The 26,805-nt window shown below is 38.8% G+C and overlaps 2 protein-coding genes across 3 annotated transcripts; both read right to left on the minus strand.

The window, feature by feature from the left end:
- Positions 1 to 1,470: 1,470 nt before the first annotated feature.
- Positions 1,471 to 16,263, minus strand: LOC139969662 (adenosine deaminase 2-like). Its single transcript, XM_071974801.1, has 10 exons — positions 16,054 to 16,263; positions 11,596 to 11,901; positions 10,103 to 10,325; positions 9,032 to 9,230; positions 7,949 to 8,076; positions 5,352 to 5,551; positions 4,759 to 4,916; positions 3,332 to 3,534; positions 2,486 to 2,575; positions 1,471 to 1,820 (listed from the first exon to the last, which is right to left on the minus strand). The coding sequence occupies exons 1-10, from the start codon at positions 16,097 to 16,099 to the stop codon at positions 1,778 to 1,780; spliced, it is 1,596 nt and encodes a 531-aa protein (XP_071830902.1). The 5' UTR covers positions 16,100 to 16,263; the 3' UTR covers positions 1,471 to 1,777.
- Positions 16,264 to 17,103: 840 nt separating this feature from the next.
- Positions 17,104 to 26,340, minus strand: LOC139969663 (glycerol-3-phosphate phosphatase-like). Of its 2 annotated transcripts, none has more exons than XM_071974803.1 (8): positions 26,104 to 26,340; positions 24,466 to 24,533; positions 23,735 to 23,827; positions 22,997 to 23,137; positions 22,088 to 22,144; positions 21,067 to 21,217; positions 20,548 to 20,647; positions 17,104 to 19,320 (listed from the first exon to the last, which is right to left on the minus strand). In XM_071974803.1, the coding sequence occupies exons 1-8, from the start codon at positions 26,183 to 26,185 to the stop codon at positions 19,092 to 19,094; spliced, it is 921 nt and encodes a 306-aa protein (XP_071830904.1). In that variant the 5' UTR covers positions 26,186 to 26,340; the 3' UTR covers positions 17,104 to 19,091. The 2 variants fall into 2 exon arrangements, with proteins under 2 accessions (XP_071830904.1, XP_071830903.1); XM_071974802.1 differs by lacking the exon at positions 21,067 to 21,217 and adding an exon at positions 21,276 to 21,426 and having other exon boundaries at positions 26,104 to 26,339.
- Between the last annotated feature and the right edge of the window lie 465 nt (positions 26,341 to 26,805).

Raw genomic sequence — 26,805 nt, forward strand, 5'->3', positions numbered from 1 at the left:
CTATGACATAATTTTGACAAGACAATCCTTCATTACAAAGAATTAGTAGACAATAGTTTGTTGCAAGTTCAAAGCAGTTTCTAATATGTGTTTGAATTCTATTTAGCCATCAACAATTGTAATTTTCCTTATCTTGGTTGTCGGTCAAAGTACAGCAATAATGATCAACCAACGGTTCAAAGTAATAGTTTAGATTCCGACACTTATGGTGCAGCTCTGAGCTTAAGGTAAACTGAAGGACTTCACAGCACCTGCCTCGTCAAGATAACAATATTCTGCAAGTCCCTGTTAGCAATATTTGACCTTTGCCTCTCCCACTCCCACATGCCCTTTTATCCCTTTGCATTTTGCCTTTGATTTTTATTTATTTACATGCAGTTCATTCATAGGCAACACCTTGACATTAAGACCTTGTTTTGTTTATTTATTCCTGTTTTTAAGATATTTTTTACAAATCTATAAAAGTGACCCACGTTTACATTTGAATCAACCATACTTTTTGTTGTAAGATTCATTGTTTATTATTGCTGATTTTATTTCTTCATTGTTTGAATAAAACATCCGACAAACAATAACCTGCCATTTTCCATTGTCTTTTCATTTATCGTTAATATGTTGTTTTTGGTTATTTTATTGTTCATCCAACGCAACGATAGTCCGTCATTTATCATTGACTCTCCCTTTTCATTTAATTTTTGCATTTAAATGTATTTCTCCTGTCTGATGTTAATGGTGGTAATTAATTAAATCTCAGTAATTAAATGTAATTTGAAATAAAAAAGAAGGAATAAATTAAATATCGATAAATAAATGATAAAACAAAAAAAGCACAACAAAAATGTGTTTAGCTGTTTACCAGCATCACTGTTTTATTTAACAACTGTCGGCAATTTAGAGAAGTTATTGTTCAAAAAGAATACATACTCAAAACTATGAACTAAAATTATGAAACGCATCCAACAACTTTGAACCTTTCTGGTTTCAGACTAGACGAAGTCGACAGAAAAACCATTCATTCTGTCATCATATTTCGTTTTGACACCGTCTTTTTCGTTACTGCATATTTTACTTTAGGAAGACGATGACTCGTACGTCGTATCACCACCATCCAGCCTGGGGGGCGAGGTGGGTTAGGAAGCTTCCACAAAGTGGGGGTGGGTGGGAAATATCAGTGGGGCACTTTCTCATTCCACAACCACCACTCGTTATGCTATAAACCGATACACACCGGCCATATCACTTAAATATATATGATATGTGTTAGCAAGCTTTCTGTACTATTTATTGAGATTGGTATTGTTAACCAAAGACATGGGATAGGCTACCAATTTATAAATAGCATGTACAGACTCAAAATAAATAATTAAAATAAAATATTAAAATTAACAAAGGCTTAAGATAACCAAAAGACAGTTCTTCATCAATGGGGCACATTTTATTTGCCAGTAGGTCACATTTGCTATTTTGGAAAAAAGTGGGGGGGGGGGGCACGTTCCCCCAGTGCCCCCGGGCTCCTACCCCCTGCCACCATCTGACATAAACCATTCGATATAAACCCACCTTTGAAGAATGACCAAGAAGAAACGTTTCGCGTCTTTCATCTTCTCTTTTTTCTTCTTCTTTTTGTTTTTCATTGAGTGTTTTTGTTTTCTAATCGGTTATCGTGGAAATAAAAAATAATTTTCACACTTAGACTTATGTCAGACGAACACCGGGTGCATTATCGAATTCAGTATTGCATTGCTGTTGCCATGTGTCAAGGTGGTATGCAAAAAAACTAGAGCTCCGTGTGCTGGATAGATTCAGGGGTCGATTCATATCTGAAAGATAGACAATAATTTTCATTAGAAACAATAAGAGGGAAACGGGAAAATATATTTATTTATGGATGATTATGGAGACTGTTAATATAGGCCTACTTCCGAAAAACAAAAAAGTTTCATTTTTTTAATTCGAAATCATTTGTAAATCTTACAGCCAAATCCCGAAACAGATACTTTGAACATAACTCTGTTAAATGAAATGGAAACATTATGTCATTAACCATGGCTATACAGGAAGCGGGATTGAAGGAGCAAACAATTGGAAGATCCACTTCCTGTATAGTCATGGGTTTGCTCGATCATATTTCTATCAATGTCACTTACACTTGTCTAGCGTCATACTTTCATTATATTACATTACACTTTGTACTTTCATTCTGCCAAGTACTGCTGACGAAGGTAATAGGGACTCTGCTTTCTTCTAATATATATATATATATATATATATATCTATGACATAATTTTGACCCTTCAGAACAAAGAATCAGTAGACAATAGTTTGTTGTAAGTTCAAAGCAGTTTCTAATATGTGTTTGAATACTATATATATATCTATATATAAATATATTTTGAAAATCTATGATTCGAGTCGTGGCATTTCTTCCTCTTATAGCTGTTTAATTAGTTCAAATGTTTTAATTGTAAGAGACACTTTATGTTACCCTTGTAAATTAGATTTGATGAATTGGTCCCAGTTTTGCTGCCATACTTCCATCGCAGTTCTCTTCTCATTCTCCTTCATGGCGCTGTATCTGAGTAAAATTAATTCAGAAAATTGTTTAATGAATATTCATCCAGACTAACTAATAGGCCTACCCCCTCCCCCACTTTAAGAATCAGAGTAACAATTGCTTTACGAAAACAAAACTCTTCTTACAACCTTTGAAATGTGTCTGGGGAAAATAAAGACTTCCTTTTATAATCAAAATGGGACTCTTGAGTTACAGTTCTATGTATTTTATTGATGAAATTTGACACTGGGTATGTTTTATTAATGTTTGCAATTACCGACTCGATTTGTTTCATTCATGAATGAATGAATGGATGAATGAACTCATCCATTCATATATTCATTCATTCATTCACACATAAATTCAGTCAGTCATTCATTTATTGTTTCTTTCTCATTTACACAATTACACATATTGTGTAAAGTAAGTTGGCCTGACGTTTCGATACTAGCAGGATCTTCTTCAAAGGCTAAATGACAAGTAACAGTAACAGAAGGGACAAAAACACGCACAGAATAATGAACAGGTTAATGAACATGGTGAACACAAAGAGATAGATGTAAGGGGATTAGTAGACAAGGGATGGAGAGAAGTCAGAAAGAAACCAACAGGGGGAAGAGGAGAGGCAGGAGATAAACAGTGGAGGGACAAAGAGAGGATTAAGGGAAGGGGGTAGGGAAGAAACTGGAGAAGGAAAAAGACAGAAAGGTGTGGAGCAAAAAGATTGGAAGGGAGCTATGAGAAGAGGGGTGATTATTATATATACATATTACTCACTTGATACCATTCCTCGAGATTTCTTTCAATGCACGAAGTCCGTCGTCTGCTCTAGTAAAATATAAGAACGCCGCGTAATAATCGTAGGAGAGTCCACTGGTACGCCAAGAGCCTGGATCGTCAGAACATATCACTATTGGCAAATTACGCGAAAATAAAGTAACTCCAGGATGGTTGCTAAGGTCGTTTACGAAAGATAACACCTATAGAAAGATCACAAAATATATATATATATATATTTAAATATCATACAAATATATTTATATTGATAATGATAATGATTACCATTTTAATGTATTTATATCAAATCGATTCACACCACATCATCAAGTTATATCGAATAAAATTAATCCTAATTGTATTTATATAAATATAAACATATGTATGCATATATAAGCAAAGAAACAGTCGCATACAACTCCAAAGAAGTTAGAACCATTCAGTCTTGAACAGTTGATTTTTAAGTTGACTTTGTGATTGATTAGCGAAGTGTGACACTGAAGTTCGTCAAAGATTAAATCATAACTGGAAAGAAAACAGAGTTGCTTAGTTTTTCAATTTAAGCATTTTGTAATACACGGTACTCGTCTTCTGTATTTTATAATGCTAAGTCATAACTATGTCCTCCATAAACATTGATCAGGCGCGGATCCAGAGGGGGTCCAGACCTCCCTGCTCTTGGCCAAAAAAAAAGAAAGAGAAAAAACAAAGGGGAAAAAAAAGAGAGAGGTGCTATGCATGGCTAAATTGAAGGGGTTCCCTGTTGTACTTAAATATCCAAGAATTTCACAATGGATAGAGGGAAACCCACTCCCCTTAGACCCTAGGATCACTGGAGGCCAAACCCCTCACCCTTCCAGAATCCTGGATCCGGCCCTGCATCAAACAGTGGAGACGGAACGGGAGGGGGATTGGGGCTAAAGGCATTATGATTTTTGTATCCATCTCAACCCATCTGATATGTATTACCATATTTCATAGATTGTTTTTTTCTCATCAATTGAGAAAAGACATGAGATCCATATTTTCAGGTTAGGTACATGCAGCTTAGAATACTCGGGAAGTGCCGTTTCCGGCCATCTGGAGGGTTTGTAAAGCCCAAAATTTTCTGGTGCGCTCCGCGCCAACCGATTGTGGTGCTCCGCTTAGATAGTCTTACGTTCAGGCGCGGCTGGACCAGTCAGACCCCCCACTGTCACAAATCCTGCATCCGCCCTGTTGATATTACGTGTATTGGTGACTAAGTGTCGCCTAGCTAGATCCCAGTTTTCCAAAATATTTTCCACACCATGACTCCAGCTTCATTTCACAAACTGAATATGCACTAACATACAAACACTAGCAAACACCAATTCTGTTATCGCCACGCTCCCCCTCCTACCCACCAAAAATCTTGAATGAATTATGGTTTAAAATGAGTTACTTACATGGTTAGATATTGGTGGTACCTCTATGGGAATTCCCCTATCAGCTACAACTTGCAGCAAGTCCGGGTGCTTCACCAGGGCGAATCCGTGACCGATACGAGTTGTGTTCAACAATATAGTGTATAAAATATTTGCGTCTGTAGTCGAACCAAATTTTTCTAAAGGAGTAAATGATCATAATTATAATAATAACAACATCAACAACAGCAATAATAACGATAATGATGATGATGATGATGATGATGATGATGATGATGATGATGATGATGATGATGATGATGATGATGATGATGATGATGATGATGATGGTGATGATGATGATGATGATGATGACGATGATGATGATGATGTTGATTATGGTGGTGTTGATGATGATGATGATGATGATGATGATGATGATGATGATGATGATGATGATGATGATGATGATGATGATGATGATGATGATGATGATGGTGATGATGATGATGATGATGATGATGATGATGATGATGATGGTGATGATGATTACATTGTGATTATTATTTTTGATGTATTTATATCGTATCGATTCACATCAAATCATCAAATCAAATCATATCAAATCTAATTACGTGTTTCTCCAGCGTGAAAGAAAAACGGTAGATCGATCGCTTCCCGTGATGGTATCAATAAAACATCCAGTAAGTCCTTATGAGGTGGCCCATAATTTTCATATCCCACGATGTCATATCCGAGAACATAATCGGGATATTTCTGACGTAATGTTACCGCCAGCCTCAAATCTGTTTCCATGACGTCAGCAGGCAAACTCCTGCAATATCAAATTATGCAATGTTGATGTCAATCATCTTGAAAAGGCTAGTCCAGAGGAAAATGTATCATTGATAATCAACGATGAACACACACTAAACATGCACTATAGTCACCATACTATGTTTTCGATACATTTGTACCAGAAATGAACTTGAAGTAAACAGGAGTAATTTCAAAGTTGCCGCACACATGAGAGTAATATGTTTTGAGTTTGCGGTATTTTTTCTTAAGTTTTTGTTTTGACCTTGGTTTGGACAGGGTTCCAACTCTGCCGTAGCAAACGATTTTATAGCACGATCCAGTGTTTGCTGTGGTACAAAACTTAAAGATTTACAGTATAGCTAATGTGTTCTCTCTGTGTAGACTTATGTCACTGTCTCATGTCTTATGTCACTGTCTCATGTCTTATGTTACTGCCTCATGTATTATGTTACTGTCTCATGTCTTATGTTACTGCCTCATGTATTATGTTACTGTCTTATGTCCTATGTTACTGTAATGCATTCCAGTTTTGAAGAAGAAAACTGCTTTACATTTTAAGGACAAACATAAAACAAATTTGTCAGTCTGAAATTTGTTGGCATTTCGAAACAAGTCAATTAAATTTAGTAATTCATTTTCACATTAAAACTTATTAAAAATTTCACCAAGAATTTCAAGTATTAATTTTCACAAAAAAAAAAGTTATTAAAACCTTCACCATGATGCACCAGACATATTAAGAAATTATTAAAAAGTATTTAAATAGAAATTATATTATTGCAAACTGAAGCTTGAATCATTATACGTTTAAATATATGACGTCATTCTTCCTTTGGCCCCTTTGACAGAGGTCTTGTCGAGACTTGCAAATTTGCTTGTTCGATTAACAACCACGTTACTATACAGGGGCGTATCCAGGGGGGGGGGCGCAACAGGCGCGCGCCCCCCCCCTATTGGCCGTCACCAAAAAAAAAAAAGTTTAGCAAAAAAAAATAAAAAAATTGATGACGACCTTTAAGTGAGATGTCGGTGATCGCTCAACCCCCCCTCCCGTATACTTTATTTTTTGTTTGCCAAAAAAAGGTTCTGGCGAAGTTCGGCGGCATAATAGTTTTAGAAACATAGATGGTAATTGTGTTTGTATTATCACTATAAACACTAAGTGACATGCCAGCCATACTAAATTGTGCATTTTGTGTCCATATTTACTAGAAATGTTGCTTATTATTAAGGTCGAAAAATGGATCACATATGGCCATGGGCGGCGATCCTGGGGGGGGGGGGGAAGGGGGGATATATCCCCCATGAAAATGGGTGGAGGGGATGTAATACACCATATCCCCCCACCAAATGCCAGGGATAAGAATATTTTCATGCCTACATTTATGCATCATCGTTAATGTACGGCTCTTTTTTAGCTTCATTTCTCGCCTACCATAAACGCAGTGCGATCTATTCAAATAAACCGTCTTTATAAAGCAAGAATAGTTGACTGTAGGCTTCATTGGCCCTATAACAACAAAATGTATTATTGCGCCCACGGTATTGATATAGTACATATATGCACCCTCATAGTATTCATATAGGCCCTATAGTAGGCCTACACACGTACATGTTCCCTCGAACAGCTGAGAATCTCATGTTACCAGGGGAATGCTTAATACACGTTTCACCTGGATGCACTAGCACTCGGTACCGAGGAATGTAACTATGTGTAATTTTGTATTGCATGTGTATAGGCCTATAATAGCCTGCATAAGGCCATTTTCTTCATCGAATAATATAAAAGAGCTCTCGAACATTCTAACGTTGCGCCTGAAACAAGATTGACAGGGGCAATTTTCCCAAAATAACACCCGAAATTAAAAAAAAGGTATTTTGGATCCTGATTATGAGATATTTCGGACATGACATCCCTATTTTAAAGTTGGGTATATGCCGCTTGGAAACCTCGGGAAGTGCCGTTTCCGGCCATCTAGAGGGTTTGTTAATCCCAAAATTTTCTTGTACGCTTCGCGCCAACCCATGGTGGCGCTACGCTTAGATAGTCAACAAGATCATATCCCCCCCCCCCTCGGAAGTACAGATCGCCGCCCATGCATATGGCACCATTTGGCATTTCAGCCCTTCTTCGAAAGCAAAAATTGTCCACCCCTCCCCTTAGACCCATCCCCCAGGGCGGCGATCATACATGCCTGACGCCCCCCCCCCCTATTGGAAAATCTTGGATACGCCCCTGCTATAGTAACGAAAGATAAACAATGCCACCAAATGGGCCATCGTGGAAGCTGCATGGAATGCAGATAATGGAATATATAACTAAATAATTTCAGACGTTTGGGAACCAAAGCCGTAAAGGGATCGCTGTAATTTAATTAATACTCGTGATGTAAAAAAAAATCCATGTACGTACCTCACAGATATCAGGATAAACTTCGCGCCAATGAAACCGGGGTTCTCCTTTTTGAATTCTTCGGTAACTTCAATATAATGACGTAGAGTCTCTTCTCTGTCCAAAGTAGTGCCATTGTCACAGAGCAGCTGAAATTTTATCAAAAATGTAAACGATCCAACAACAACAAAAAACCCAATAGAAACAAAACATATACATATGTTTTTCGAAACAACTTTGTACGTCATGGCGGCACAGCAGTGATGACGAATGAGGTGCTTTTGGCTACCTCAGTATTTGAGAAAGTGGTCAGATGCTGGTGCATACACACACTCTCGTCCGTCGGATGGGGACGTAATAAATGGCGGTCCCGGGAGCAGGAAGGGGAGCGAATTCACACCAATGCCTCGTGATCCTCTGAATACTTATCGAAAAGAGAAGGCTTGAAATAAGCCGGTGTTCAAGTCTTCCACGAACTAACATCACAGATAGGATCTCAAATAAGCTATACTGTAAGGTTTCCTGATCCTTATGTCTCTAAACTAAAACTAAACTATAGAGTCGTATATATATATAGGTACATATGGGAGTGTCAGTCCTCAATTGGGCCCAGCCATGCCAGTCAATATGAGCGGAAACCACTTTTACCATTGCTCTACATTCAAGTTGTATGTACCCAAGCAGCTTTTACATGGATGGGTATGTTGCTCTGCTAAGAACCATTTACCGTTCCTCCTCCTCCACCACCCCCCCCCTCTCCTTCATGCATCCCTATACGTCATGCCTTGCGATATTAGAGGGACTACATGTGGGGGATATAACCCAGACCCGTTACCATTATACGATATAGCGGAAACAAGGATAAATAATATGCTTAAATAACGATGGTATTACTTACAAAAGCGGGTGGGGTGGGGGGGGGTTGAGGTGGTGGCATAATTGTCACCGGGCCCTACCTGGGTATCGATGCCCCCCCCCCCCTGCGGGTTAGCAATCACACATGAATAGTCATCAATCCGGAACTTTCTTTCGTTGCCAGAAGAGGAGAATGAATTCGATATACATGAATATATACAATTATACATAATTATGTAGGCTACTCACAGGAAGCAGCAACGTTCGAACTTCAAGATAGAGCACGTTATCTTCATATGCTTCTGTTAACGCTTGCTTGAAGTATGGCCGGAATCCCTTTTCAGTGTAAGCCAAATCACCAACCGGCCCAAGGCTATTGATAAACCGGTGCCAGGTGGTATCAGGGTCGGATGCTCTATCAAAGGTGATAGTCATTTTACCAAGCAACCTGTGGAAAGAATATTTGAATAATTCAATAATTCGGCCTTCTTACATTAATCGATGAAAACAATGTCGTCTCTATGATTGTGGGGGGGGGGGGGGAGGGGTCGAATAATGAAAAGGCGGACATGTCCTCCCCACTTATATTATTCCCCAGGTGCCCCGAAATACTATCATTTTGGTTTGCCCACCATCCCCCCTCCTCCTTCCCACACACACACACAGTCGATAGGTAATATTTTATGTCATCGGTTCCAAATCCGCCCCCCCCCCCTTCCAAACAAAAAGGCACGAGGGCTTAAGGTTTAAGCACCCAACAAGCCTATGTCCTGCACCCTGCTCAATCATCATCTAGACACATTGAGATTTTCATTCTGTCTGGCCCTTTTTTTTCCAAACCCCTTTAGCAAGAGATGAGATTTTACTTTGAACATTTTTAAATTGTGAGTTTTACATTAATAAATATTCCGATTATGTCTGTTTTTGCTCGGAAGTAAAATTTGATTTTCTCACCGACCGTGACTCCAACTGCGTCACGAAGAATTGATTATCATTACAGGAGAAGTAAATGTGATTTTTCATTTTAGTACTTCTCTTCGAACTTCATATTAAGCTAGGGAGATTTTGTATCACCTGACGTTATGGGCGATTTTTTAAGAAACAAATCATTTATATATGATTTTTAACTGTTTATGCAGTTGTTGTTTGAAGTTGCACATATATACCATCCGCACAATCTGAGTAGTAAGCACATACTTGCCACATTTTTGTAATCAAAGGTCGGTCATTTGCCAGACTATACATGAAGTTCCATACAGTATGGACCAATATCGTATTATTGATAATCCCTGTAAGAAACTAAAAGAGTACAAAACTTACATTAAGTCAAATAAATCAGATCCAGTTTCTTTCCTCTTCTCCTCGACTGACAACCACTTGCTCTTGCATTCATGTTCTTGAACAGGAAATTTCTCTGAAAATATGAATCTTAATATCTGCTCGCCATCGGTAATGCAATAGTAAAGATCCGGTAGGTAGGTTAGCTCTTTCACAACCCATTCAATATTCACCATTGCAATGTCATGAATATGCAAATCGCCACCTATACGTTGAAGATGTAAATGAATACAAAATGAATCTCTTCATTATAATATACACATCTATGCATAAAATTAAGATGTATTGTGCTCAACTATTTTCAACAACGGTAAATCATCCCCTATATATGAGCTGTTTATGAGACACCGTTGTTACTCTTTGGCCGTATTGCTAAGATCTTGTCTAGTAAAGGCTGTTCCCTTTGCCAAGGCACTCCTGGTACACATTTGACGCAACTTCGTCAGGGTCATACGGTTACAGTCTCAATGTAAGGGCGGGGGGGGGGGAGGGTGGGGTGGAGAGTGGATCAGTTAAGTCGTTTGTAGTTCGTGCCCAGGCTTTATCTTGGGTGACTTTATTTTTTTTTAAGTGGTAGTGTTTGGAGATTAGCAAAAAACAAAGACAGTCACAGCCTTTTAATGGAAAAGACGGAAAGACGGAAGATGCGATGAATTATGATTGTATTTAGGTTGCATCAATCTGTAAGGCGACGATTTCCTTCCGGTCGCGAAAGGTGTCCGAAACACCAAAAGCACACCGTTTTTTCTTCACGGCGCATGCGCCGCCGGTTGGATCATTGAGCCGGTAGCAATTTCTTCGCCAGACCGCCTCTGATATATTAAGACGTGTACCGTAGAACGTACAGTATCGTTAATATATCCTTATTATAACACCAAGGACATGTCTGTATTAAGAACTCCTTCACGTTCTATTCCATTATTCTGTAAGGTTTTAAGATTTGCAATTTAAGTAATGACAGACTGCATGGCTATAGCCTACGAAATATTCCGATTTCATGCAGCTAAAGTTGCATGAAATCGTCTCCTGATTCGGTTGAAGGCGATGCCTCAGTGAGAATGTCATATGTTAAAATGGAAATTTTAAACAAAACTCATCCAAAGGATGAATTTCCATCTTTAAGGAACAGTGAAGAGTAAAAATCAGGTCTAATCGTATAATTGTGGAGCATGCATGCATGCATTTGATTGATTTGACGACCCCCTTTGATAGCAATGTTTATATAAAGCTGTAGGGACGGATCCGGGATTTGGCATAGCATGGGTGTGGCCCTGGGGTCCTCCAGCAGAAACAAAGCCATATTTTAGGCTAGTAAGTATAAGTAAGTCTACTCAAAAGTTTTTGCTAAGAACTAATATGTGTATGTGTGTGCTTTTAGAGTTGAAAAGGAGGAGGGGGTGTGTACAACCCCAACCCCCTCCCCCGAATCAGCGCCTGGGATAAGTAAGATTTAACATGATGTATTGTTTACTCACCTTTCGGCATTTTTCGAAGGAACTTGAAGAGGCTATTTTCACTCAGATTTTGAATATCAACTTTAGTTTTGAACTTAAGTTCCATCTTCTTCATAGGGATTAAGATTTCCGAATCAACTCGTTGCTCAAGTTCATTCAAAGTGATATTGCCGCCAATTGCCTTTGACCTTTCTTTTCTCAAGAATTCTGCACCGACTTTCAAAATGCACGTTTCGTCATGACAGAGAGGAAGTGACGTCACGAACGTGAGAAAAAGCGCCACAAGCAGTGTTATTTCAATTTTACGACTGCATAAGTTTCTGAGGCCTGTGAAGGTTTAATTTGTAATGAAATAAAATATAAATAAATAAATAACATAAAAGACAGGGGGGAATGTGATGCAAATACAGGAAACCTTGTCACATGGGTCAGGTTTTACCAAAAATAGATCAAATGAGAATTTATGATATAATGCAGACCATTTTTAAGAAACACCATACAAGGAATTGATGGTTTGTGTTTACTAAAATAACTGACAGAAAAAAACTATTTAATTACTATGGCGACAACTTCACAGCTCCATGTCTTGGGGTCAATCAGGGGGAGGAGGGTAGGCCGGAAAATATGGTTACATACAATAGTGCATTCATATATATTGTCTTAATGAAATCTGAAAAAGTGAAAAAGAGGACGCTGTGATATAATTGTTCCCATGACCCGACGTGCATGGCTCTTTACGTGTTCTGATCATAAGATGGCGAAGTGAAAAACATCCTCCCCCAAAACAAACTTGAATGTCAAGTTCATCCGCGTTCAGGCTGCAGAAAGCAAGTTCGATCATGGCCATTTTTTGAGCTTGTCCAGAAATAGTTTAGCAACTTAAAGGAAGCAATTTATAGACTTGATATGCCCCTTTCACTGACTGAGTATATCAGCCATATATTGTGAACTTAGAAACAATGAATAGAATTCTTTGTTTTACATATTTACTAATATATATATATATATATATATATATATTCATATATATATATATATATATATATATATATATATATATATATATATATATATATATATATATATATATATATATATTCATATATATATATATATATATATATATATATATATATATATATATATATATATATATATATATATATCAGCAAAGCACGACAATATCTTAACTTGATTCTTGCCACTTTTCCCTCTCTTTCATCTGTTTGAAAATCACAAATATATCTTGAAAATTGTACACTGCAAGGCCCAGTCCTAAATTTATTACTTTTACGGCTATATCCCTTGCCACGGAAGGCCTAAATTTATTATTTACGGCTATATTCACGGAAGCCGAGAATAAAATAAAGAAAACTACAAACTGTCGCTATTTGACAGGATATATAACGGAGGTATTGTATATGCAGAAACAAGTTGTAAATGTGGTTCGCTAACTTTATATTGTTATCAAGGAATCAGTTGGACAAAATTTTATCGCCCATTTGATGACATTGATGGTTTCAACACTGTCATATTACGAGGCCATTAACCATTATATATAGTTATACCAGGGAGTTGTTCCATAAGAACTCCCTGGTTATAACCAAGAAATATTGTCATGGTCCCTCCTGATGGGGTCACAGGTATACTATTCAGGTATGATTATTATCATAGAAATAATAATAATATACAAGAAACGCGTTGTCTTCACACAGGGGGCAAAGTTATTACATTAAAAACATATGCTCATAGAGATTATTATGATCAATATGCTTCTAGTTGCATGTATGGGAATCTGGGTGTCCTCCCCCCCCCCCCCGGCCCCCTCTCCTCCGACAAAGTAGAAGTGAATTCTGAGGTATATATAAGTGATCTAGGACGATATTATTATAGGTCTCCACCTAAGTTTGCGTTTATGAAACGATACTTTTTGTATAGGGGTTGAAAAAAGGTGGGGGAGGCACGCCCAGCACCCCTACCCATACACATCATGGATACACGCCAGACTTTATAGTTCGTTGTATGAACTTCCATTCTATAAGTGGAATTGGGAGTGAAATTTTAGTATCGATTATGTTTTATTAAGTAGATCTAAATCAGACATTATCGAGCTACATATGCTTGAAAGCCCCAAACGGAGGAAGATTCTTCTTAGCCCTAAATATGAATTTGGGTTACGTAAGATCTCATATTATGTAGGACTACACTAAAGATGACTGTTGGGTGCGTTTCTCCTTACTTAACACATAACTACCCTTTGACTTTTTAATGAGCACAATTTAACTTTAAGGCTACTACCTCCAAACTCAAGGGCGGCGGAACCGGGGGGGCACAGGGGGCACGTGCCCCCCCACTTTTCCTCAGGTTAAAAATGTGCCCTTTTTCTACATAAAAATTGAGGTGTCTCAAGTTAGCAAGAGGCCAGGGAACCAGAATGAACACTCGGGAAGGGCCGTTTCCCGCCATCTGAGGGGTTTGTAAAACCAAAAATTTTCTTGTGCGCTCCGCGCCAACCGATGGTGGCGCTCCGCTCAGATAGTCGTGCATACAACTTTGCAAATCCTGGCTACGCCCCTGACTTTTAATGAATTTCTGTTGGTCAAACTCAAAGCTATTTCGAATGGAAAATATTTGTTAAGATATTAACAAGAAATAAACTCTAATTCGGAAGATTCCTACATTAGCAACTAGCTGATTTCACCTCATTTTGTCTCAAAGGAAAACTTGTTCCTTGTTTCCCAATTTGCACATTGGATATTGCAGTGCTAGTATGCATATTTTCCTCGGGGGGGGGGGGGGGGGCCTTAATGGATTGATGTGTATACGCAAATAAGATAATACAATAAGAGTTATAAAGGGTACTAAATATAATGCTGCATCAGTCCAATCGAATTTCTGAAAAGTGCCCTTTGATGTCGGTGCCCCCCAGATTAAAAGTGCTTCCGCCGCCCTTGTCCAAACTTATATTGATTTGAAGCTGATATATGTTCTGGTAACGATGAAACCCCATAGCTCGTTTATCTATTCGAATTAACACGTGCACATATTCGAATTAATCCTCATATGTATTATAATTAATCCACATATATTTTATAAGTAATCCTCATATGTACTCCCATTAATTACCGACGGTAGCAAGCTGTGTGTGTTTTCTGGGATCGATGGTGGTGTCTAACACTTCTGTTACACCTCGTTCGATCAAGGCCAACGAGGTAAATGAATCTGGAGAAACTATCACACAGTAAAAAAGCGCGTACGCGCGTACCATGTATGGAGGGTCATGTGATGTGTTCCAGGGTGGTACTAATATACTACTCTCCCTATTACGCATGATGATTTCACCCAACTAGTGCGTAAATGTGTTTGTGTGCTTAGAGCAGCAGACGACACCCGTTACCTAGCAATAACCGTGCCTGTAGCCTAACGTGATAGCTATATTCCCGTCGAGCAGCATTAGGCTCTGTTCCATGGAGAATTCCGTGGTTGCACTGAACTAAACATTTCCCCACATTTCCCATTTCTACATTAACTTATAGCGTGTAGTAATAACGTTAGGCCATATGAGACAAAGCTTGCCCCTAGAGCTGTATTAATAAGTAAGATTATGTAGAAAGCCTGCCTTCATTCAAGAGAATAAGGTTGAGCGTTAGCATATTAGCACTATTTCGTAGGCCTGAAGTACCAGTACCTTCTTATGCCGTTAGTTCTCATGTCCGAACCGACCAATCTTTCACGAAGTCACTAACACTGTTCTCGAACTGCTACAGAGAAATATCAGTATAGTACCACCCTGGAACACATCACATGACCTTCCATACATGGTACGCGCGCACCCAATTGACATGAATCCTCCAGATTCATTTACCTCGTTGATCAAGGCCAGCTTACACTTTACAGGCAACATACGTTTCTTTTCATGTTTTGACTGTACTAGTACACTAGTATCTAATTACCAACGGTAGCAAGCTGTGTGTGTATTTTCTGGGATCGGTGGTAGTGTCTAACGCTTATGTTACACCTCGTTCGATCTATAGGCCAGACTACCAGCCTAGCAACAGACTTTGTTTTGTGCGTGAGTCTTCAATCCCTTTAAGTCACCAACCCCCTGAGGACATTTTGTATATTTTAAGCGCAAACTAAAAGCCCACCTAATTGAAAACTACGCTGACTAAATATTGATTATCCCATGTTTATCTTTCTCTACTCTTAATTGTTTCCTTCTTTCATTGTTATTTTTTGGTCGCTAGCTCGATAAACCACTATTGTTTTTCAAGTGTCCTGTTTATACTATAGGCCTACCACTTTGTTCTTATGTATAGACGAAATAAATGAAATATATGAAGCGTGGTCTACGTTTCAGTTGTATTACAACTTAGTACACTAGTGTAACCATGCAGATACGGTATACGTACACACTTTACCACGGAAGTAGTCCTAAACTTGACATGTTTACACCTGCTAAATAAAGAATTATCTTACCGGAATAGCCCCGTCTTGTCCTTGTCATAGTTCCGTCTTCCATCATTGCAAATAGAATTGTCCTGTGAAGGGCCTTCTCAAGTATCCCTACGTTTGAATTAACGTATAACAATTCGCTACGTATGTATGCCTACAGGACGCTGTGCGGTGTTATAGTCAAAACAATGTACTGTGAATGAACATAGCCAAGTTGAAACTGCATACACACAACGTATTGCAATACTGATCACATGGGGTATTATCATGTTCAAGGTTGCCTGAGTAAACTATATTTATTCTGTACTTTTTTTCTATCCTTTGCCCTTTCCACAAGTCAGTCGAATAGAGTAAAAATCTGTTTTTCTTTTCTAATTTTTTTGTCATAGTCTCTATTAATATTATTTTGTTCAATTAATTTTGATAGTTACGATGTTTTTTAACGATCCTAAGTTCATTTCACGTCTGGGTATTTAGTCATGTCAATGTACTATAACATGAGTTCAGAGGGATGTCATATTCATGTTGTACGGTAGATATCCAGAAACATTCGAAACAACACTACGGCAAAGCATAGGTCTATAGACTCATTTGATTTACAGGTTAGTGTGAGAAAATCACATTTGACAAATGATCCCAAAAATCACCTCCCACATTGAAAGAAAAGTTAGGAGAAAATGGCTGTGAAAAGATGGCAATTTACTTGAAGTGTTACCTACATGATTAACAAGCGAGCTATAACTTGCTGTGCTATACGGCGGTTCAGTATGGATGGATCGTTGGGTGTAAGGGCTGAAGTACGGACGAATGCATGATAAAACGGCAATTTATTATTTGAAACCCGACTATAGTGCCCTGTTGATCAGTTTCATTGTGCTAACGAACAAATTTAACGACAAGTGTTTCTGTCAGCCCACCAAAGCCTCTCCTGCGATATTAATGTGGCTTATCTTCCCGCAAGTGTAGCCTACTGAGCCCAATAATCAGGTCGACCGACTGCCAGAAGGGGTGGGGTGCATGGGTAGGGGCACAGATACAGAGCTCGGAATCACTATAAAAGGAGACTGTAAAATATCAGAGTAAAACATTTTTATTTGAATTCAGAATTCATACAGAATTCATATATGTCACCCTACGTCGCAAACGTAGGCCTATATATTCTGAATAAGACTCCCGTTACGTTTGAAATCTCGCTGTTGTGATATTATATAGAAATTACATGGTTGAGGTAAGGAAACTTTTCCATAATTGATATCTTTGTCATTACAATCCAGTGTCCAACATTCAAAGATAGGACAGAATATAGAAACATTTGCAGTTATTAATATTGCTTCTCAGTTGCACGAACCCATGACTCCCCCTTTAAGCATATGCATGGCTCGAACGATGTTTTCGCAATGTTTATTTTGGCAATCGAAACCAAAATAGACGCTTGAATACATTACTGCAGCACGAACTTCCATGGTGTTTGCTCACTATATATACGTACACGATGGCAATAGTTCTAGACTTAGCCCCCGTTATCGTATCTTCAGTGCATGTGTTCATGAACTCTGTACCTATATAACGTATATAAATATATAAGATCCTACTGCAAGCAGGAACTCTCGAAGAAGCCTCATTGGCTTATCAAAGCCGCAAGCTGACCGAAGTCAGGCTCTTACATTCATATTTAACGCCCATGATTATAAATTGTCAACAACTCTGTAACTGGACGGCATACATTAATCTCGGAGTGACTCGAATAATATTTATATAATAGTACAAACTTAAGTGAAGCGTAACCGAAGAAGACATACAAGACGAGTCCAACCAGACTCTTACAATATTCAAAAACAAGAGATTAATAGAGGTTATATTTACTGTAGATTGATAAAATTGAAAATTGAATGTATACTAATCCGACAATATTGCAGATATTTCTATTGTTTTATATTTTTAAAGTTGGTATAAAATATTGCTAGTTTGCTTCGATGTCCAATACAGCCGGTGTCACAGTCAGGCCTGAAGAGAAGAAGGGTAGGGAGAGTGGGGGGGGGGGGGGAGGAGGGTTCACAGAGCACAGCTACCGGGCCCAGGGTCAATTTTGGGTCCTGTGACAATATGGTGGGGCCACGGAAAAGATTGAATATACTGAGAGGGCAAAATGGCGGCCAAGTTGGCCAAAAATGTCTCAGGAGCCCCACATGCCTCAATAGAGTTTCACCCATTCTAATATACTATGCGGATAGATATTCTACACTACTGTACATCATCCCGGGGGGATTCTGTGTACTACTACTTTGGAATCTTTCCCACTGCAGCAAACCTTACGCGATCAGAAGAATACAGTTTAAGTTAACTTTTGTCCCCGTATAAAGGCCCTACATAGAATAACTGAAACGGAGTCCGGATCATACGTGGTGTGTTTTAATTTGGACTATACCATTTGATTATAGGGCAGGTATCGAGTTTAACATTGGTAATTTAGGTTGGCATTGATTAGGGGTTTCAGTCGTTTCTTCGAACATATTTCATTCATGGTTTGGTACAGCATTTCTTGAACGATGGGCCAGGTGCACCCTCTTCATGCAGACTATTGTCGACGCTGGCCCCACAAAACCCCGCCCCCTACTGTGTGACACCATCATATGAACAAAGCCTTTACAAGTTGAAGGACACAAGCATAATCCCCCTCCTATCATTGTAATTTGCATCCTTACAAGGTTCTTGCCTAGTGGCTGCTCTACCTTGAGGGGTGGGTGGGTGAGGGGGTGATTGCCACACCAGATGTCCCTTGCCACCAAGTTTCCCCCAGTCCAGATCTGTTAATTATCCAAAACAAATAGAAGTAGGCTAATTGTTTGCATTAGAAAGATTCCAATGCATATGCAATGCATTAATGTGAAAAATTGTCAATTTTGCATCTAAGTCATTTTATTTGTAGCAAAATTCTTAAACGGGAGATTAAACCCCTCCTCCACATCAGTATTATATTTTATGCCCTTCTCCCCTCTCCCCACCCCCACCTACATCCCTGAATGTTAGTTGCAAAGTCTTTTTTTTCATTATGAATTCACAGGTTAGAAATCGCTCAAATATTCTGTTAATTTTGTTAAACTCTCTATGTAGTAATCTGGTATACATTCCCGATCGGTCGGATCGGAGCTCTCCAGATTCGAATCGACATCGGATAATTTTGAGACTCCGGTCAGTACTAACAGCGTGTGTAAGTCTGCGTTCTTCCCGAGCTGTATGTCTGTGTTCAGCCTGTCGCCGACCATTACGGTCCGTCTCGGTTCTAAGGTGAATCTGAAATGAAGAGAGGCAGAGAAAGAAACGAGAATAAAAACAAAGAAGAAGGAAATGATGGAAAAAGCGGTTTTAAACACAATTTACAGGGATATCCCTATGATGAACAATTCCACACTTGTACGTCAACAGGTCAACAAGTTTTGCAACAAGTTTTCCCCAACTTATTTCGTAGGAAACTCCATCTCAACCTTCCTTTTCCTTTTCTATGATCTGGAAATGATGGGAAAAGTGGTTTCAAACAAACTCGAACAATTCCACACTTGTACGTCAACAAGTTTTGCAACAAGTTTTGCCCAACTTATTTCGTAGGAAACTCCATCTCAACCTTCCTTTTCCTTTTCTATGATCTGGAAATGATGGGAAAAGTGGTTTCAAACAAACTTTACAGGGATATCCCTACAATGAACAATTTCACACCTGTACAGAAGTCAACAAGTTTTTTCCCCAACTTATCGCGTAAGATCCCATCTCAACCTTCCTTTTTCTTTTCTATAATCTGGTTTGGTAAAGGCGGTCGATGGATGCCAGATAAAACTTCCTTACTCCGAAAACTAGATCAAAAGTGGTGGCTGGGGCATGTAATGTCATCCTGGTCCCATGTCAGGGGTTAGTTCGGGATTTTTCTGAAATAATTTTTGGTGAGGTCGAGAGGGTAAGGGGGAAGAGGTTTGGGGGGAGGAGGGGTGCCGCCTGCTTGTTCTTAAAAAGCTTTTACTTTCTTTTCATAATCTTATAAGTATGGGACAAAATAATTGGAAATTTAAGCAAGCTTGAAAAAGAGCAAAGATATATATTTGCTAGAATGGGATTTGAAACTTGTTACATCAAGGTTACAGTGCTTTACCAACTGTGCTATCTAGCCCTCAGTTGGTGGCAATCCCTGCATAGACATTTCTATTTCTGTGGGTGCCAGTCAGAATCCACAGTACCCTGGCATATGGTGTAATCACACCCCAGTTTCGTTTGGAAACAACCCAGAGGGTAAGGGGTGGGTGAGAAAATTCCAAGAGATATTGTATACATGTTGGTAAAATGAACAGCGGGAAGATTGACCGGGAAGAAAATTGCCGACGAGCTCGAACGACAAAACTTTGGCTGAAAAGGGCGTTCCGAACAGTGACCTCAGGGGTTGCAAGCCCTGTACTCTACCCCTACCGGGCTTTACCAAATGAGATGGTGTTTAAATCCAAATGACTGTTAAAGGGAAAGGAAACATTGACATACTTTTCTTTGATCAAATCCACCATGAACTTGTGAGGCTTCCCGAGGACCAAGGCATCCCGGCCAGCAGCTGTCTCCACGGCACTCACGATGGACCCCGTACCTGTGGGATCAAGACGATAAATTAAACTTCACCCATCAGTGACCTAAATTAACGACAATACACATTTACAAGTCGATCATTTTGAAGGCTTCTTTTTGACGGTTTTAGGGTATTTTTCAAAATATAGATGGTTGTATAAAATTTGCATATCAATCTTTAGTGGCGGTTAAAAATTGCTCCATTTGCGCAATTCTGATATATGTATGAAATTGCATGTACTGAAAGTATCTTGTCTATAAATTTACCCTTGTTTTTCTTTTATACAATTTTGCATTTAATTTCTTGATCATGTGTGATGCCTGGACAATGGGGGAGTTGGTATGTGTTTGACTGTTTGGAGGGTGGAGAGTGGAGCGGGGAGGGGGGAGGGGGAGAATGCAGGTGAGGAACCCGCAGGTTCTTTTAGCAACCCTACAAACCTGGTATCAGAAACTGTGAGTCTTTGATGGGTAGGCAACTGTCCGTATTAGTCGCTATGAAAGGCATCTTTGGGTCCTGCAGATAGGTAGCCCCCTTGGTCAGCTTTCTCATGCTGAGATCCCTATCGAACCCCACCACGACGGCCGTGACCTGCGAGGCAAAGATAACGAACGGAACGTGAGCAATCGGGAGAAAAATGTTCCTTTACCTGGTTCCACGATCTTGGCAGCCTGGTGAGGGTGACGGCCTTCGTGGTCCGTGGCCACGAACGAGACGGTCCGATCTCTGATGTAGGTGGCCGCTAGGAGGATCTTCTTGTAGCTGAATTGAACGTCTTGGCCTATGACTACGGCTTTAATCTGTTGGGTGACGGAAAGAGCGGTGACGCCGACTAGTCTGGATTAGATATTTTTCGATGATGAAGGTCAACAGAGAGCGTGATAAATAAAGTTGTGGGTCTTTATGGCTGAGGAAGTTTGAAGAGGCACGAGGCCCATAAAGTCTTGCCGTCCCCTATCGAACCATCCATTTATACCAGAAAGAAAAGTGAATGAAAGGGACACAGTTTCAATCCTATCAAGAAACATGTCATCTTTGGCTTCTATCAAACCTTCTAAAAAAAAACTAGCATGGTGTCTTTTTTTTCATTTTTGATATCTGTGCCTGATGATGCGTCTCCCCCACCCATTCATCCCCCCTCCCCCCAGAGCGAGATGCATGACCATGCTACTGTGATGGAATGTATACATTATGCAGAGTTCTAACAGCCAAAGTATCTTGAGAAAGCCACAAATTTTCGAGGAAAGAAATGTAGGCTGAATAAAGTTATTTTTAATAATAAAATAATTTTAAGATCATAACGAATATGTTGCGCGACACCAATGCCACAAATTGCGAAAGATTTGTATTGCTTGGTGAGAGATCATAGATTACAAAAGTAGCCGGCTGTTTCATAAACATTAATTTGAATAATTTCTGGTTCCTCATTTTTTTGGTACTTTGATGAAGTCAAACCATTACCTCTGGGTCGAGGGGAATCTTTACCCAGTCTTCTACTTCCCCAGTTACAGGGTCCGGCTGTTCAAATGATAAGAAGAGAGAAAAAGAACAGGCATTCAACATTAATCATTTTGATGTATTATTTTTTTTAAATGTGGGGGAGGGAGGGAGGGGGGAGGCTCAAAAGGATTGATTAGGCTGTTTTTTTAATCATCAAGTAAATGCAGAAAGGGTGTTTAGGGTGGGAAGGAATGCACCGGTAGCAATTAATCACTCGGGCAAAGAACACATACCAGGTGGTCTAGTGTGACGTCAATTTGTGTCCACGAGGGGAGAAGAATGAAAAGTTTGATACGTAACAGAATTTTCTTTCATTCAGGAAACCACACATTCTTTTCCAAGTGACATGAAGAGATATAAAGCCTAACTGGTAATTTCATTATGACAGCTGTTTGTCTACTATGGGGTGCACTGATTAAAACTTGTTGCGAGCAAAAAGCCACTTACTACTATATTCAGGAGCAGCTTCTGAAACGTAAAGATGAATCACCTACGAATCACCTCAACATTCCGTCCTCTCTCTAATTTATTTCTCTCAATTCGAAACAAAAATGAAAAAATAACAGTGGTGCCCTTTTTAAAGCTGAAAAGTGCCTTGTCAACCTGCTATTTTCAATGAAAATTCAAGGCGCAATTTCTTAAGACTTGACCTGAAAAAGTCGCGTTGCCCCTCTCGTTCCTTAATGTGATCCTTTAATCCAAAATATTACTGTTTCAGGATCATACGCTCTGATTTTGTTGTCTGAACTTCAGATACATCGCACCCTGGTGTATAGTACATGTATGCATCTATTAAGTTTCACTATATATATGCAAAAATCTGAGAGGAAAGTGAAGCTGTTGAAAACACTTCAATATATTCCCACTCACCCCTGTGCCTGTATAATTGATGTCGAATAACTTGAATTCTTCTTGCATCCCCGGCGAGCCGATCAGATAAGCTTTGCCTTGGAAATTGAGTATATTCCTCAAGTATATGGCAGCTAGGTATGCAGTACAAAAGATTTCGTTCTGTGGTCAAGACAAAATATGGAAATATTAATAATAATAATCATACCAGTTTTTTTGGACACTCATTCCACAGTCGGATACTGTCAGATGGACGAGGAATAACGCCGGCTGTTGTGGTAGGGCAGAAGGAATCATGAAAGTTGGAACAGCAATCAAACAAATGTTCCACTGTTGATAGATTTACTGTACAGTCGTATTGGTGATGCATTCAATGTGAGTATAACCAACATAATGAGTTCTGCTCACTTTGTGAGTCCCGAATGCCAACTACCCATCTGTAACCCAAGGCTATTAGCCAGAGACCCATGGAATGGACAAACAAAGGACCTTTGATGAAAAAACAAAGAAAAAGTTATTGTCATGTTGTAGACCTTTAGTCATTACATATAGTAGAAATCAACTGTTTTGCATATAATGAACTTAGAATTTAATAGCTAAACTTCCCTGGGCAAGAAGCAAAAGAAATTTTGAACTAGAGTTACAGTATTTGAGAAATCTTTGTAGCCAAGACCCTAATATTTGCATAGCAAGGTTTCATCCACAAAAACCCAAAAAACACATCACCATAGCAACTCAAAGAAGCCAATTTAACATTACCTCCGACACTTTAAAACCAAGTTTTGCAAATTTTTCCATGTACTGTCTTCTGGATTTTGTGCTGTTGTTTGTCACAAACAGTGGCTGCTTTCCCTGTAAAAGAAAATGAACAATGCTATCAATAATAACAATTTATTTTGTAAAGCGTAAAATCCACAAAAATGCTCTAAATCGCTATGTAACAGCAAATAAAAAAATAAAAAAAAATAAAAAAAATATATGACACAAAATATGTAGTAAAATTGCAGAATAAAATACAATATAAATGAGTGTGAAAAATAATATACAAAGCCATGTTATAACCAGGCTCACTGAAACCTCAAATCATAATTCTGAAAGTACTACTGAATCATTTAAAGATGTCGTAAATAAACCAAAAAGAAAGTGCGGTTGTTAAGAAATTTCACTACTGACCTACAGTACAGTAACACAAATGTGAAAATTCAGAAATGCCTCCATCATAAAAAAAACCTGTAATAATTGAATTTGAAATCTGAGCAATTTAAGCAAAATATATAGATTGGAATCATTTGGAACTGATTGAAAATGAATTTCAAAGAAGTAGACCAAACTTTTTGGTGAGGAAGATGGGATAATACAATGCTGATTGTAATGGGAAGGGCAAATTGGTAACAAGTCATTCTTTGAGAGCACCTTAAAGTGAAAGCTTGAAACATAGTACAATATGAGTTTTGTGTATAGGCATCATACTGTACTAAGTGTATGCTTACCATATCCCTGAGCTTCGCAATGAGGGCTGGAGTTTTACTAATAACGTCATTGCTTTGCCACAAGACACCTAAAGTGTATGAGAGAGAAACAAAGCATAAATATTATCACTGGAACTAATTACTTTAAAATTTGACAAAAATTTGTGCCACTATCGGGCAATTAAAATACATGTTCATTAAATGCTACTGTACTTTGTGGGAATGCCCCTGACCCACCTCTCCTTCTCTGGCCCCCTCTTCTTCCGCCCCATCTTCTGCCTTAACCCTACACCAAAATAACTCAGTCATTCAGCTTGCATAAGTGTCAGCAGTGCACTTAACTAATTTCTCATTCCATGCAATAAGAATAATAAGATAGCAACATGTTTCCCCTCAGAAAGGAGATAGTTCAAAGCATTTAATACTGAGTGTGTACTTTGCATGTAAAACTCCTAATAAATAAATTCTTCTGGGTACGTATATGTACTGTATTTACTCTCGTCTGTACAGTCCTGCTTATGGCCAACACAAATTAAGATGTGTTTAACACTCTTTGGGTTAGAGCAACAAGCTCTATACATGCAGCATGACAGCCTTACTGGAAGGAAAAGCTGCAGCAAGAAAAGTGTAATCTTAATACGCTTTATACTGAAGACTACTCAATCTGATTTCTTCGTGCATGCAATGAGGTTGTGGTCTCTGCAACTTCATTGAATGACTTCAAGGCAACATTGGACAACCACTGGAACATAAATGGTGAGGAACTGTATAGTTTTTAGGCAATTGGAGTTGTACATGTATCTTTAGTGTGTATTGCTGTTTGTGAACTTTTTTATCTGTTTTGTGCTGAAGTTGTGCGGGTTTAAAAAAGACTTTCCTTTCTTGGAGCCCGTCAAGAATCAAGTGTACTGTCACTGAAATGGGAAGTGAGCATCTGAAGTCCTTATATAATGTCTTGTGTGTGCAAAGCAACTAATGTTTTCACATCTAACTGTTGTAGGGTGTGGTATGTACAATGTAGTGTAAGACTTATACTGCATGCTATGCATGCCATTTTATTGGTGTTATTGTTATGTTCACCTACCCATTATTGTTATGTTAATGTTTGTATGGTATGCCTTGCAGCTGGTGTACTGCACTGCTATATGCAGTGCAGTGTTGGAGGAAATACAGTTCAGTTCTGCACTCACTTACCACTTTTTAACATATCTTCTATTGCGCCAAGTCCATCCATCCCTAAGTTTAAGTTGAAGTGTACTACACTCTACAGTATACAACCTTAACAATAGTGTATGCTAGGTCTAATTTTTATTGTTTCAATGGTGATGACTTTCCAACTTGCAAAACAATTAGCTTAAAGCCAGATTAAAATAAATTGTGACCCTAGGCCTAATTACGGTAAAAAATATTCGGTTCTGCTGTTTTGAGTTATTTATTGGTCATTGTGTAGGGCCAGCGCGATTACCCATGATTTGGGTAACTTGCTGTACAGTGTACTGTAAACTAACTTAGCAATATGATCGTTAGGCTAACGATGGGTTTAACATTAGGCTCTCAAGGCCTAATGTGTGGACATGTAAAGCAGTACAGGTCAAGCGACACGAACAGTTGGCATGAAATTGCTTAATATTCAAGAGGATTAAACATCTTAAGGCTTACCGTCGCAGTCGAAGAGAATGGTGTCAAATGAGTCCACAAATTGCCTTAAAAGCTGTTTCGTAAGCTCTTTTGCGCGAGACATGATGTTGAGGTAGCATGAACATGAAATCCAATTCCTATACTGTCTTGGATCTCAGCATATATTGCAGGCCGATTTTTGGACAATTTTGTATTTCTTCATTTAGTTTGTTACTGTTAAAGATCGAGACAAGAGAGTGATTGTAAGAGTTTATATCAAGAGTTCATGATATAGGACGCACTGATTTAAGAGACGCGGCAGTCAAAGCCGTCGGTAACCGTTCAACCGTACAAGCAAAGGCTTCAGCAGTTATATAGTGTCCACCTCACAATCCTTAGGTTCCAGGATCAAAATTCCTATAGCGGAGTCAGATTCTCCTGACCTATTCAAATATCGCTGCAGTGCAGTGGTAATGTGTGGAGTCTTTCGTGGATTTGGTATTTCTGGTTTGTGAACTTGGGAAAAGGGGTTTGTTTCTGTTCTTCTTTTTATCAGAACCATTGAATTCTTTAATTGATGTAGTCACAAATTGTAGTATTCCTGTCGAACTTAATTACTACAATTTACGTTTTCTCTGTCCCAGGATAGAGCTTGTATCAGAGACGTGCAGAAGAATTCAAATGTTTATGTGTGCTGACTGTATGTGTGTTAAAGGGGGGGGGGGGTGGGCGTCGGGCAACTTC

Source organism: Apostichopus japonicus, chromosome 7 (genome assembly GCF_037975245.1).
Source record: "Apostichopus japonicus isolate 1M-3 chromosome 7, ASM3797524v1, whole genome shotgun sequence".
Lineage (NCBI taxonomy): Eukaryota > Metazoa > Echinodermata > Holothuroidea > Aspidochirotida > Stichopodidae > Apostichopus > Apostichopus japonicus.